At 53.2% G+C, this 14,586-nt stretch overlaps 1 protein-coding gene across 1 annotated transcript in view; it reads left to right on the forward strand.

Moving 5' to 3' along the window:
- LOC104520525 (serine/threonine-protein kinase SIK3) overlaps positions 1 to 14,354 on the forward strand; it is a gene marked incomplete at its 3' end in the record, with an annotated part of 32,082 nt that extends 17,728 nt beyond the window's left edge. Inside the window, exons 7-19 of the mRNA XM_010162239.1 lie at positions 172 to 282; positions 447 to 590; positions 1,190 to 1,267; positions 1,380 to 1,489; positions 2,295 to 2,448; positions 2,938 to 3,093; positions 3,667 to 3,737; positions 7,902 to 8,045; positions 11,167 to 11,317; positions 12,125 to 12,250; positions 12,557 to 12,642; positions 13,341 to 13,450; positions 13,981 to 14,354. Of these exons, the coding sequence (XP_010160541.1) occupies positions 172 to 282; positions 447 to 590; positions 1,190 to 1,267; positions 1,380 to 1,489; positions 2,295 to 2,448; positions 2,938 to 3,093; positions 3,667 to 3,737; positions 7,902 to 8,045; positions 11,167 to 11,317; positions 12,125 to 12,250; positions 12,557 to 12,642; positions 13,341 to 13,450; positions 13,981 to 14,354 (1,815 nt within the window). The remainder of the gene's footprint in view (positions 1 to 171; positions 283 to 446; positions 591 to 1,189; positions 1,268 to 1,379; positions 1,490 to 2,294; positions 2,449 to 2,937; positions 3,094 to 3,666; positions 3,738 to 7,901; positions 8,046 to 11,166; positions 11,318 to 12,124; positions 12,251 to 12,556; positions 12,643 to 13,340; positions 13,451 to 13,980) is intronic.
- Between the last annotated feature and the right edge of the window lie 232 nt (positions 14,355 to 14,586).

Below are 14,586 nucleotides of genomic sequence, written 5' to 3' on the forward strand. Positions count from 1 at the left end.
CAAGTATTTTTGTATCTTTCCCCTTGGCGCTGAGAGCCTCAGGCACTAGATTTGGCACTGGTGTGCCAGCTTTGCAGCCAGGGCCTGGTGCATTGGTTCTTCAGAGCGCTGTGACTCACGGGTGTGCCTCTGGGAATGTCAGTGCTGATGTCTGTGTCTGTGCTCCTACAGCTGATAGCAGAGTGTCAGCACCTGAAGACGGAGAGGCAGATGGAGCCGCTGAACGAGGACGTGTTGCTGGCAATGGCAGACATGGGGCTGGACAAGGAGCGCACAGTTCAGGTAAGAGACCAGAGCTGACGGTCGTGTCCTGCCTGTCCCTGTTGGAGATCGTGTCCCTGTTTGTTGCTTATCACCTCCAGTAACTGAGCAACCTCAGGACCATATGGAGTGTATTTTATTGCCTGACAAAAAGAAGTGACCACTGTTTCCTTTTCCTCCTCCAGTCACTAAGAGCCGATGCTTATGATCACTACAGTGCAATCTACAGCCTGCTCTGCGACCGGCTGAAGAGACACAAGAGTCTGCGCATCGCCCCATCCCCAAGCGTACCACGGACCATGACCTTCCCCACCTCTGCCAACATCCAGGTAGATCCTGCTCGTGCATTGTTCTTCCAGCCCTGGAAGGCCAGCTACTCCCTTACCTGCTAAGCTCAGACTTGCTTGTGGGTGTCCTCATCCTGACAGGAGTGTCAAAACATTCCTTGTCTGAGAACTTCATGTGTATTTAGGGTGCAGTAATCCTGAGGTTAGGAACAGTTTGTTCACTGGCTCTGGGTCTAGCGAATGCCCTTCAGACAAAGTTTGTGTTAGCTTAGTGACAGAGGAGAAGGCAACGTGAGAGATGCTGGTTGGGAGCTGGAGTTTACAGACCACGACTGCTGTGCGATGCTTCTTCCTCAGTCTGTGCTGCTGTCCAAGAAATGAATATTTGCTTTGAGAGGCCAGTTCATAAGGGAAGCAGATGAGATGCTGCCCCTGCCTGAGCAAAAGAGGGGAGGGGGAGGAGGAGAAACAAGGCAACTCCTTGAGAATTAAGAATAACCAGATCTTCACTGGCTCCAGGGTACCCTCCCTGTTCCCCAGTGCTTAGCTCTGTGCACTGGTGTTAATCCAGCAGTGTTGGTAAAGGGACTGTAAGAGGGGTGAGCTTCATGTCTTCTGATGTTGATCTCTCTGCTCAGCAGACAGAACAGACAGGCAATACCATGAGCATCAATGTGCCACAAGTCCAGCTCATCAACCCTGAAAACCAGATAGTGGAGGTGAGGTACAGCCCTTGCTGGCCCCTGCGAGTTCTCTTCCTGGGCTCACACTGAAGCCTTTTGCTTGATCCTCACATTGTATTTCAACGTCTCCAATGTTTTGCCTGCCCAGACTGACGGAACAATGAACTTGGACAGCGATGAAGGGGAAGAGCCATCACCTGAAGCTCTGGTCCGTTACCTCTCGATGAGAAGGCACACCGTTGGAGTAGCTGACCCACGGTTAGTACTGGACTCCTCACTCCCCCATGGAGGATTAAGGGAGCTGCAGATTTACTCCTAGCACATGATTTTGGTCCTTCTGAGATGTCACAGATTTATTCCTGTGCTACATTGGCAGATGAGAGGCTAATGCCTTAAGGGCACTTCTGGGCTCTGTGGTACATAAGAGTTGATACTTTTGGACTGGCAATGGTCTCCAGTTTCTGGGCTGGCAAGTTACACTTCACAGCGTGCCCCTCGGTCCCAGGTCTCGGCTTCACTCTGGCCAGACCAGGTGGTGATGAGTGCATGTATCTGTATCATAACAGGTATCAAACCTTTGGTTTCCTGCTCCTGGCTTGGAATTATTTCTGCAAACTTGACTTTTGCTGGATGGAGAAAGAAGTTCAAGGTGTCTCTTTAGCAGAAGTGTTCATTTAAACATCCTAGTCCCATTGCACATCTTGGTATTTCAGCTGAGGATGAGGATGAGATGCTTGCCTCCTTGCTAATGAGCTCTGTGTAAGCTGTGGTGGTGTTTACTGGTGTGCCAGCCAGTTTCTCACCTGAGCTGCACTGCTGTCATGTCCTAGGCGAAGTCTTTGCGATAAATTGAGGTTAATGCAAAGAGCTGGTTCTGGCCAATCTCGGCTTGGAAAGGAAAAAGGGACAAATGGAAACCAAAGAGCAGCTTGGCTACTCTCTGTGACCATTTTCCAGAGCAATTAGAAGCCTTTTTGTGAAGGAAAGCTGAGTGCACTGGGCCCATGGGTGGTTCTCCTCACATCATTGCTGATGCACCTCCCTGTAAATGTGATTTGCACAGGACGGAAGTGATGGAAGATCTGCAGAAGCTCCTGCCTGGCTTCCCCCGTGTCACTCCTCAGGCTCCGTTCCTGCAGGTGACCCCGAATGTGAACTTCATGCACAATGTGCTGCCGAGACAGAACCTGCAGCCCACGGGTCAGCTGGAGTACAAGGTACTGACCAACATGCGTGTTACCTGCTGCAGCCTGTGCCCCACCAGCCTCTGGGTGTGTGTTTGCTCAGCTTGCTCTCTCTGTGTGACAGTTCCTTGGGCTCTGTAAGCTTCAAGGTGTACAGGCTTACTGTCTCTTTAGGTGTGATTCTAGTTGGTTACTTGCAAAACTGAAGAATGAAGGAACACTGCAGTATGAAATTAATTAATGGGCTGGGGAGAAATAGGAGTGCACTGCCTGGCTTTGGAGCTGCAGGTCGCAGCCTGCCCGGCAGCTAAAGCAGAGCGTGGGGAAGGGGGGAGTTAAACACTGCTTTCCCACTGACACTGCCCCACCTCAGCTCTGAGATGTTGGGGATGTTCCTTCATCTCTCCAGAAGCCCAGAAGGCTTGTCCTCCCTCGTGCCAGTGTCTGGGTCTGTGACCTTGGGGCTCAGGTACCGGAAGGATCCGGGATGGGGTTGATAACTGCAGTGTCTGTGCTTCCCAGGAGCAGTCCCTGCTGCAGCCCCCCACCCTGCAGCTGCTGAATGGCATGGGCCCTCTGGGGCGGAGGGCGTCGGACGGCGGAGCCAACATCCAGTTACACGCACAGCAGCTGCTGAAGCGTCCTCGAGGTCCATCTCCGCTCGTCACTATGACCCCAGTAAGTAGCAAGGGGAAGGAAGAGAACTGGTGGTGGTGCCCTGACAGATATCTTCTCCCGTGGGCAGAGGTGACTGCTGCCAGGCCCTCGCAGGCAGTGGCAGGCCCAGTCTGTAGCACTCTGGAAGCACTGCAGGGCATGTGCCCGCTGGCTCTGGAGCAGCAGGGTGCTCTGTCTGCTCCTGGGGGAGTTGCTGTGCTCTCCTGTAGCTATAGCAGCTGGGATGATGTTCCTCTCTGGAATTGACATGGTGTTTGTGAACTGTTTTAAGGCTGTTTTTCTTCTCCTGTGCTGATCTAATAGAGAAAATGAAAATACCCACCCTGGGCATTAACTCACGTTCTTTCTTCATTGGTGCATCTCTGTCATTTTTTCTGGTAGCACAAAAAGAAGCAGCAGTTCTGTACAGGCACTTTTGATTGGGGAGGAAGTGTTGGAAGGGGTTTTCGGCCAAGTGTCCTTGGTGCTGCTCACCAGATGCTGACATGTACCCTTGTGAAAGCTTGTTCAGGAAGGTCAGGAGTCTGCTGTACAGCTGCTTTCTGGAGCCCATGGCTTCTCTTCTCCCTGCAGGCTGTCCCGGCTGTCACCCCTGTGGATGAGGAGAGCTCCGATGGGGAGCCGGATCAGGAAGCTGTGCAGAGGTAACTCCCAGTCCCTTAACATTTGCCCTTCCTACCTCCAAGAGACTCACCCTGTGATGTTCCACAGCTGAACTAAAACAGAGCAACCTCATCACAGGCAACAATGTTGATTACAGCGAAGGCTCAACATTTCTCTTGTTCTTGTGGGCGTTGATTACTGCAGGCAATGACTCCTCTGACACTGCTAGAGCTTACAAAGCTGGATTCCCCCTGCAATGGTTTGCTAATTGAGCAGTAGGTTCTCCAGAAACTCTGAAACCGCTAAATTCCTTTGCTTAGTGTGCACCAGCATGCAATCCACACTAACCTGCAAAATGAGTGCTGAGTGATTCACCCCTCCCTGCTGAGCGATGGAGGTAGGAAGATCTCATCTGTGGCCTTGGGTGTCGATGCAGCTTTTGTATCAAGACATGCAGTAAACATCCAACTCTGATGCCTTAAACAAAGTGAGCTTGCTGGAAATGTGGGTACCTCTAGCTTCTAATTTTAGCAGTAGGCCTTAAAAATAGTCTGCTCCAATAAGGAAAGGATTATTAGATATCAGGCTGGAAATTTCTGATCTCCTTGCCTGCTCCAAACACATTCTAGGAAGTGGACAGAATGTGCTTGTACTTTCTCAATCCATGAAAACACTAACCAAATCCCTGCTAACATTTTCTCAGAGGCTTTTGCATAGTTTCTTCTCTGCTAACCCGCTGGTGCACTACATGTGTGGGTGTGGTTACGGAGTGCTCCTGCTTCTTACCTCAAACTTGAAAAGTTTTCTGGATTCCCCCCAGTTTTGTACAGGCCAACACCTCAAGTAAGGAAGCGTTTCCTCAGGGGCTGTGCTTGGGAGAAGGATTCAAATTGGGGGTTGGTTGCAGGCAGAGAAACGCTGGGGCGGATGGAGGTCGTACTCCAGAGCCTCTGCCAGCTCCAGAGCCTTCTCCCAGCGCTCCAGAGCCTCTGCCAGCTCCAGAGCAAGGGGGGGGATTTGAACAGTGGGTGTGTGCAGTGGCAGACTGTGCAGAGTGTGCAGAGACTCCGTTTGCCTACGTGAGCTTAGAAGCAAGTCAAAGCTGGTAGATGTGAAAGAACCTCACTTCCAGCTCTTCCTTAGAGTTGACACAGAGCACATCTTGGGTTTTCTGCATAGCCTTGTACTCTGGTTCTTCTCATCTTTGTGCTCACTCTCACAGTATTTTCCAGCTTCACGAGCTGCTGTTCAGCCACTGAGCCACCATCCTGGGAAGGTTCCTGCTCATGACCTGCCCCAGTTGTAATTTAGGGCCCATAATGTCACCTGGCAGCACCTCAGATGGGAGACAGTCTGTCTGACTGTGTGAATCAGATAAATCGGGCTCTTGGCAAGAGGTTGAATGGACATCTTATCACAGAATCATGGAATGGTTGAGGTTGGAAGGGACCTTTCAAGGCCATCCAGTCCAACCCCCTGCAGTGAGCAGGGACATCTTCACTTAATCAGGTTGCTCAGAGCCCCATCCAACCTGACCTTGAGTGTTTCCAGGGATGGGGCTTTTACCACCTCTCTGGGCAACCTGTGCCAGTGTCTCACCACCCTTATTGTAAAAAATTTCTTCCTTCTATCTAGTCTAAATCTCCCTTCTTCTAGTTTAAAACCATCACCCCTTGTCCTATTGCTATGGGCCCTGCTAAAAAGTTTGTCCCTATGTTTCTTATAGGTCCCCTTCAAGTATTGAAAGGCTGCAAGAAGGTCTCCCTGGAGCCTTCTCTTCTCCAGGCTGAACACCCCCAGCTCTCTCACCCTGTCCTCACAGCAGAGCTGTTCTATCCCTCTGGTCATTTTTGTGGCCTCCTCTGGACCTGCTTCAGCAGGTCCACATCTTCCCTGTGCTGAGGACTTCAGAGCTGGACACAGCACTGCAGGTGGGGTTTCAGGAGAGCGGAGCAGAGGGGCAGAATCCCCTCCCTCCACCTGCTGCCCACGCTGCTCTGGGTGCAGCCCAGGACACGGTTATTGTCCTCTGTGCTGTTGTGAGTGTGTGTTGGCAGCTCGTGTCCAGCTTCTCATCCACCAGCACCCCCAAGTCCTTCTCTGCAGGGCTGCTCCAGATGCCTTTGTTCCCCATCCTATATGTCCATGTAATCTTACCTGGGCAGGTTGTCACCCCTCCCATTCTAAACCCCCGGATTTCAGCTGAGTCTTTTAAGTCAAAGCATTAGCTCAGCTGGAAACATTCTGAAACCCCCAGACAGTATTTTATGGGTTGGAAGCCACTGAAATGTTCAGATCCCAGGGAAAGGCAAGTCTCCTCAGACCCATGCGTCACCTCGCTGCCCTTAGTCCTTTTGTACCAGAAAAAAAGGTACAAATGGCCCAGAAAAAGCCCTGACCAGGTTGTGCGTTGACTTGCTCTCCACCCTCTTCTGTTGCAACACGTCAGTAGTCATCAGAGGAGAAGGGTAAATAGTATTAACATCAGGGACAGATGCAAATATTTAGCTTCTCAGAACACTGCTCTGAACACTCTGTGTGCAGCCACCACTGAACAGTTTTTGCCCTCCTTCATCTGACCTTGAAAGCAGAGCGTAGTCTTTGCTCTGCTCCAGGAAACAGTCACATCTCCTTTGAGCTTTGGGAAACTTTCTTCCTCCTGAAATGCTGTTATAGCTCATGATTGGATTGTTCCCTGGAGGTCTGAAATAAAATGATCTTAGCAAACCACAACTGTAAAGCTCTTTGGGAAACTTTCCCTGTCTGCATCAAATGATTCTTAAACAGCTAATGGCACAGACTTTGGCAAGTTACCACCGTGCTAAGCACTCTTCATTCTGTTAACTTGCTGTCTTCTGCTTAAGTGGCTGCAGTGGCTGGCAAAGAGAGGCTGGGTTTGGGGAAGGCAACGATGTCGTGCTCACTGCCCTTCTCTGCTGCAACAGTTGGAGTTGCAGGGAGCCTCGCAGGGGAAAAGAGGGAAGGGGAGAATTCCCTGTTGGTGGCCCTGGTGTTGCTGGCCAAGTGATCTTTGTCACAGTTACCACAGCTGGCTCACGAGAGTGGAAATAGTGGAGTTCAGAAGTGGGCACTCATCCCACCTGGCCTTGAGTGGGTACAGAGCCAGTCCCTGTGCTCGTCACAGGCCGGGGCATCCTGGGTAGGGGCTCATTTGTTATCTCTTCTGGCCCCGTGCCCCCAGCTGCTGCAGCAGCAACTAGCAGTTCAGGGCAGCGTCCCTCAGAGCTGTGTGGCCCTTTGTCACACCCTTGCTGAAGCAGAGGCTCCTAGTTTTGCCCTGCACACTTCCAGTGTCTTTTGTGGGTTGGCAAAAGAACCCCCATCCCTTGGTTCCAGCGCAGAGGGTGCTTCAGTGTGAGCTCTGGTGTCAGAGTTACCCCAGCCCATCGCCTTGGTGGCTCTGGCTCTGGAGGAAGGGACCCTCTCTCTGCTCCCATTCCCTTGCTGGTTTTGCCCTGTGGTCGCTGGGCGATGTCCCAGTCCCAGAGAGGGAGCAGGGACTAGATGGCGCACGAGGACCGGGCTGGCCACCAGCCCTTCCTCAGCCCAGATCCTTCCTCAGGCAGCTGGAGGCTCTACCCACCCGTATAACCTTGGTGGGCCACCCTTCCCCTGCTGTGACAAGCTGCTGACTGGTCAGGGCTAGAGCCAGGGCATCCCAGGGTAGCTCTGAAGTGCAAAGGCCAGTCCTTCAAGGGCACAGCCCTGCCCTGCACCCGTTCTCTGGCCAGCTCTCGCTAGGGTTATCCGTGACTTGTCTCTTGGCTCAGTGCAGGCAGCAGACTTCCCCTGGCTCAGTGGGGCCTTAGAGGGGAAGCAGACCTGCTGCAGCGGTGTGAATCCACCTTGAAGGCAGGTGGTCACCTGGGTATTCCCAGAGGGATATACCAGCATTCCCCTGGAGCTGAAACATGGCTTTCCTGCTGGGAAGAGCAAATGGCTGCTCTTTCCTTCTGAGACTGCCAGTAGCACATGAGCAGCTGAAATGACACTTGTCCCCTAAGCGCTGAAGACCTGGTGATGTGACAGGCATGGGCAGCATGTCCATGGTGTGCTTCTCCCCCGTTGGTTCTGAGCACTGCAGCGAGCATTCTTCCTTCCCGTTTCCTCTGGATTATCTAACGCTCCCTGTTTTTGGAGTACTCCCGTCAGTCTCTTATAAAATGTGCTCCTGCTTGTTGCAGATACTTGGCAAATAGGTCAAAAAGGCACACTCTGGCAATGACCAACCCTACAGCTGAAATCCCTCCAGACTTGCAGAGGCAGCTAGGACAGCAGTCCTTCCGACCCCGGGCTTGGGCTCCACACCTGGTACCCGATCAGCACCGGTGAGTAACGACACCGGCCGTTCGGGCAGCTTTGCGCCAGGAAACCTGCTCAGATGTCGTCTGGAATGGAGCACTGAGGACATCTCGCTTGGCAGGGAGGGGTGAGGAGGAGGAGGAGAGGAACAAGTACAAAGAGCAGACCCACAGAGCTAGAGGGTGTCTGACTGCCTTGGGGACACCGGAGCTCCGTGCTGCTCCGAGCTCTGCGCCTGCAGGTACAGGCAATGCAGGGGCAGGAGTCGGCTGGCTCTTCCCCTCCATCCTGTTTTTGTGGCTGGAGATGATTTGCCAGACTGGCTGCTGTCACACAAGGGTTGGGAGTAAGCTGCTCCTTTCAGAGGAAAGCTTTTCTCTGTTGTAATGGTAGGTGTCAAACTAGCAGCAGATAGCAGATTTTCCACAGAACATTTTTGGAGGCAGATGCAGGCAAAAGACTGCAGCAAGAGTCAGCTCCACCAGAGCTGAAAAACCTCACTGTTCTGCACCAGAGTTGTGTGTTTTGACTGTAAAGTCTCTTTGCAAAGCTCCTCAAGAGTCATTTCACTTCTGATCTGAACCCCTGATGGGAACGATGTGGGGAAAGGAAGCTGGGGTGGGAAGAAAATCACAATGTCTGGGAAGGAGGGAACTGATGGAGATTGGATCTCGACACACTGAAAACGTGTGGGTGGGGCTCTCCTGATGGAGAGAGGTGTTAATTTGGCACGGAGCCCTTGGCGCAGCAGTAAACCGGAGACGCTAATGCCACAGAGGGAGCTTAAAACCTGTGCTCCAAACCTCTCAGCGCCGAGGGTGCAAACAAACCAGCTGTGAGGTGCAGAGTTTGCTGCCTCTTGGTCTGGGCTCTTGAGAAAGCAGTCGCCTGCCAGGCTGGGTCGGCGCTCGGCGCACGCTGGCAAGCTTGACAAAGCGCTTTTTATTGTAGCCAGATACCTGCTGAGCTGAGCACTGATGTAATCAGCAGAGACAGGTGAACTCTGAGCAGACCCAGACAGGGCTAGTGCCACGCTGGAACTCCGGAAAAACCAAGATAAGCACCTCTGTACCCTGAAGTTACTCCCTCACAGGGGTGCTTGGGGGGGTTGGGTGGGAGGAGCAGGAGGGGAAAGATTTCTAGGGTCACAGAAAAGCTTGATAGGAAGAGGAGTGCAGCTTGCAAAACAACCAGAATGTGCTGTGTCCAGCTGTAAGGATTGCTTCCAGTCACCACAGGTAAGCTGGGTCACTCACGCACTGCAGGAATTGATTTTTCACAAGATTTAAAACACACTTAACCCTGTAAATACATTGGTGTCACCTCTGCCTCTTGGCTTCGGAGTCCTGAGGCTGTTTTGCTGCATCACGAGCAGGGTGCTACCTGCTCATTCCACCCTCGGTTTCGTAAGAGGCTGTGAGCCTGCTTCATGTCCTACCTGTGAAATCACAGAAACTTCATCTGACCACAGCCTGACAGACTGCCCCTGCCCCACGTTGTGTCCGAGACATATAGCACAGAAACCATTATCACTCCTGAGTCATCACATAAATATACATCAGTTATTGAATGGCAGATGGGTTTCATTTTAGCACTTGACATTTTTAAAGCCATCTTCTTACGTAGCACCTGGTTTTGGTCATGATGACTGAAAGCAGAATTGAAGCACAACAATCGTACAAGGCAGCATAATCGTTCTGCCTTGGCCACATGGGTTTGGAACCTCAGCACAATTTTATCTGTAACTTCTGCTTTCTGTCAATACACCAGGAGATCTAATGGGTCAGGAGAACGGATAGGATGGAAAAGGCAGGGGCGCAACTCTGTCCTTGGAAGAGAGTTATGTGTAATCTATAGAAACTGAAGTATGTCCTGCTAAGGCAGAGCAAGCGACAGGAACGGAACCCAGCGTGCTGGAAATGGCCCAGCTTCAGCCACCTCCTGAGGAGGGTGACCCTCTCCAGGAGAAACCACTTCCCTTTGTGGAACAGGCTTCAGTAAAGAGCCATATTCACAGTAGCCACGGCAGTAACTTGCCGGCAGTGACGTGGTTCAGGACCTCGCCAGCGTGCAGCCAGGTGGGCTCGTTGGGTTTAGTGACAGTGTCAGCGGTGCTGTGAGACCACATCTCCGTGACCTCCTCACAGACAAAGGCTGCTCTCGGAGCCTGTACCACTGGGTATGGGTTGCTGGGGTTTACAGATTGCATTTGCACAGAAAGCATGAGGGCAGGCAGAGAAACCAGAGTCTGTTTGCTGTGAGGCGCGTTGTGATGTCTGCGTGGAGGGTTAGCTCGGCTGATGGTACCACAGGTTGCACCTCACTGCAGGGCAGGAGCTTAGCGCTTCACTTTCATAATGGGGAGCCCCAACTTTGGGAGAAAACAGCTCCTGAAAAAAATCTGGCTCCCTCTGATGGTGAAGAGGAAACCTCGTTGTGAAGGGAAAGTGTTTGCAGTGCCTTGGGCACAGTTGCCTCGATACTGGCTATGTCTGCTTTTCAACTGGATCCATTCTGAATGCCCAGTGCCCAGCGTCCAGGCAACTGGGAGGCTCTGCATGTGAAGGGACAGCTTAGTTAATGCGTTAGAAAGATTTCCCTTACTGTGCAGGGTTGTGTCCCTGCCCTCTTTTTTTTTAACTCAGTACATCTCTAAGGATGGATGCCAGCCCCTCTTCCTCCTTGGAGGTGGCAGAACACATCAGGCTCTGTTCTCCGTGTGCCCCTCTTGTTTTCCACAGGCACCAGGTGTAGTCAGGGGCCCTGGGGAGCTGGAAGGCTCAGGAAGTGGCTACTGAAGAGGTGAATCAGATTTTTAGGATGCTGAATGGTTCCTGTACACCTTCTCCATCTGAGGGATAGGTGTGTCTGTGTGGATGGACAATGAGTTGCTGCCCATCTAGAACCTGGTTTGTGGCTGAGTCGTCTCCAACCTTAAAACACATTTATCTGCCCAGGCACCCAGGTTGCTTGGTAATCCTGTTTCCTGTTCGTGGTGATGATGGCACTTTATTCCTTGATCTAAAACGTGCTTTATTCTGGGTGAGTGGGCAGGTAGAACTTGGCAGAGCTGGTGTAAGTGAAATGTCTTTGTCCTGGAGTTTGTTTTTTCGCTGGCATCACTGACCCACTTCCCCGTGTGTTCAGTTCTATTTACAAGGACTCCAATACTCTGCATCTCCCCACCGAACGCTTCTCCCCGGTTCGGCGCTTCTCTGATGGTGCTGCCAGCATCCAGGCTTTCAAAGCCCACCTGGAGAAGATGGGCAATAACAGCAGCATCAAACAGCTTCAGCAGGTAAAAGAGAGGGATGGGGGTCCTCAAAGAGCCTCTGCAAGGGCTTTTTATTGCCTCAACCTTGCTGCTGCAGGAAGCAGAAGGTGAAGTCTTTGCCACTAATAGCTAAGGACAGGCAGTGGTGGCTTTCCAGCTGGGTGGCTGTTCCCCCTCAACATCTGCAGCAGCCCTGCTGAGTGTCCTCTACATGTATGTGCTGTTCACCTGATGGCTGGGACCCTTGGAGGCTTCCACCCCACTTTTTCTGGGGAGCAAACCGTGTGCTGTGCCCACCCGTGGGCTGTTCTGCCTGCCCTTGCTGGTCCCACCAGCACTGTCAGGCTGTGGCTGCTGCCATCCCACGTTTCCTGGGACAGCAAAGTTTTGGGGCTGTTCCAGGGTGTCCTGGGAAAAGGGCAGCTCCTACCCCCAGAGTTTGGAGTGTGTTGTGTGCTGCTCCTGATGCAGCCAGCGCGCGTCTTATCAATGGCCTGAGTGGGGTTTGGCCCCAGGACAGGACTTTCACCTTGCAACGTGGTGGAAATGAGCGATGCTCTCTTCACCTGGACGTCCCCATTACTAGAGCTTTGTGCTTGTTTTAAGGGAACTCAGTGCTACCAGCCTGGTGTCACACGTGCCCCTTTCCTTTGTGTTGTCTCAGGCTCGAGCTGCCCATGTTATTACGCACCTGATTCTGTCAAATTAAATGGATTAGCCTTTCTTTGCTGGCTTTTCCAGATGGGTAGGCTGCAGAGAGGCTGCCTTTTTGCACAGCGAGCGTGCTGCGCGCAAAAAGGTCACTTGGAGGGCGCGTTGGCTTCGTTCCAGGAGTGCGAGCAGCTTCAGAAGATGTATGGTGGGCACATGGACGAGAGGACGCTGGAGAAGACGCAGCAGCAGCACATGTTGTACCAGCAGGAGCAGCACCATCAGATTCTTCATCAGCAGATTCAGGTACTGGAGCCTGAGCCAGACCTTCTGAAGCCTTAGCTTGTGTTTTCCTGCACCGCTGCAGACAGAGCTACTGAGCAGGTCCCCGTGGGATTGAGGAGGGCGGGTTGCTGGGCTCGCTGTGAGGAGAAGCCAGCCTGCAGGGATTCAGCGCTGATGTTTGCACAGCTGCTGCAGCCAGAGCTGTGCTCAGGGACTGACTGGTGAATCTGGAAGTGTCCTGCTTCCCCACTCAGTGTTTTCTAAGTGTACAAGTTGAGACATTACTGATTGCAAACACTTGTTGTTTTCTTCTGGTGCCTGGTTCAGGACTGTATCCGGCCACCCCAGCCATCTCCACCCTTGCAAGCTCCATGTGAAAACCAGCCAGCTCTGCTCACTCACCAGCTTCAGAGGTAAAGAAATGGCTTTAGCAAAGCTCTGGGGAGTGGGTTTTACACTGACTCAAGCCCAGGGGTGAGCTAACGTGCTTAGAACAGTCCAGGGCCCGAGCTGGAAGTGTATGGAGTTAGACTGGCATAGTCAGCTCCCCGGTGAGTGTGCCTGATCCTTTTAGCTGGGTTCTGTCTGAAGGACTTTCGGAAGCAGAGAAGCAGGATTCAAAGGCACAAACCTGCTTTAAACAAATGACTGACACTTCTGCCTTCTGAAAGTGCCTCACCTTCAGCGGCCCGTTTTGTTCATGCTTCCTACTCAGAGCTGCTGCTGGATGTCTCACACCTCTGTGGGCTTTTGGTTGGGTGACCGTCCTTGGCTTCAGGACCCTGACTTGCAGATGAGGCAGGCTGAATTAGGGGAAAGGAGAAAGGAAGGTTTCTCACTGGCCACAGAGTCAGGAGGCGAGCCTGCCCTGTCCCTGTCCCCAGGTTTCTGTTGTAGCCACCGGGTTATGCTCACTACCTGCGTGACCTGGGCAAGTTTGGTGGCTCTCAGAAGAGAGGCCAAGCTGTAAAGAGCTTAGGATCAAAAACCAGGGCTTCGTGGTGTTTATGTACAACAAGAGAAGAGCAGCATTTGGCACCAGCTCCCGCAGCTGAAAAGGCATCTTAATGAGGAGCAGGCATGATGAAAAGGCGCTTGTTTCCCTGCATAGGTTACGGATTCAGCCATCCAGCCCGCCCCCGAACCACCCTAATAACCATCTCTTCAGACAACCAAACAGCAGCCCACCTCCCGTGAGCAGCAGCGTGCTCCAGCCCCACGGTAAGCGCCGACCGAGCCCTCTGCGCTCCTCTGGGCTGGTCACCCATGGTCCTGTCAAACCTCTGGGGGGAAACCAGTGCATGGGGGTGCCGGGGGCTTCGGTTCCCCCCTGCACCCCGGTCCTCGTGTGGTTTGCTGATGATGTAAAAGATTCTCCATCTGGCAGCAAGGGCTGGTGTTATCGAGAGCTCGCGAGGAGCCGCCAGCTGGAATGTGCTGTTGGGTTTCTTGTCATAAGATCCTTACTTATCGCTCCCGGGGGTGGGGAGGAAGGGCTGATATTCTGGGGTTTATGCAAATCACTGTCAGCTCAGCTTTGTTTCTCTTTCTGTGCAAGGGGCTCTAGCTGTGACCTTTGCACGCTGGCACGGCGTGATGGAGCAGTCAGGAGTAGCGCTCCTCATCCCCCACAGACGTGTACTGGGACTCCCAGTATGCCCCAGAAGAGCAGCAGCTCCCATGTGGGGCAGATGTTGCTCCCAGCCTCATCACAGGCTGCCATGGGTGCTGAGGGTCTTTGTTCCTTGTAGGTGCCGCCTCCCAGTCCCAGTTCCAAGGGATGCCATCCCACAACACAATCTTCCCGCAGTCCGGTAACTGTTCCCCTCCTCCAGCCATGGGGCTGACGTGCCTGGGCCTGCAGCAGCAGTCGCAGCCTCAGCAGGTCACCATCCAAGTGCAGGAGCCCGGCGACATGGTCAGCAACAACCTCCTGCAAGGGGCCTCCGTGGGCGGGCAGGGCATGTCCTCCCACGCGCGGGGCATGTCCCTCAGCCCCAGCACCAACCAGATCCAGCTGCAGCACCGCGCCAGCCTGATGGCCTCCCTCACCTACGGCCACCGGCAGCCCTCCTCCCGAAGTCGCACGGGAAATCCCGCGGCCTGCCGCTGCCCCGAGCTGGGAGTAGGGAGGAAGAAGCAGGGGCAGATGCCTCAGGCTGAGACCTGGTTTCCTCACCAGCCCAGGGCTGTGCTGGTTTTGGGGAGCGAGGTGTCGCCCTGCCATCAGGCAGCAGTTCCTGAGCCAGGTCTGGGCTCTGGGAGTCTGCAGGGCTGCTGTATCGCCTGGCTTGGGGGGCACCTCCTGCCCAGGAGCAGCCCTGGCTGCCTCCTGACCAAAGAAGGCAGCCTGGTGT

Source organism: Antrostomus carolinensis, unplaced genomic scaffold (genome assembly GCF_000700745.2).
Source record: "Antrostomus carolinensis isolate BGI_N321 unplaced genomic scaffold, ASM70074v2 scaffold16092, whole genome shotgun sequence".
Lineage (NCBI taxonomy): Eukaryota > Metazoa > Chordata > Aves > Caprimulgiformes > Caprimulgidae > Antrostomus > Antrostomus carolinensis.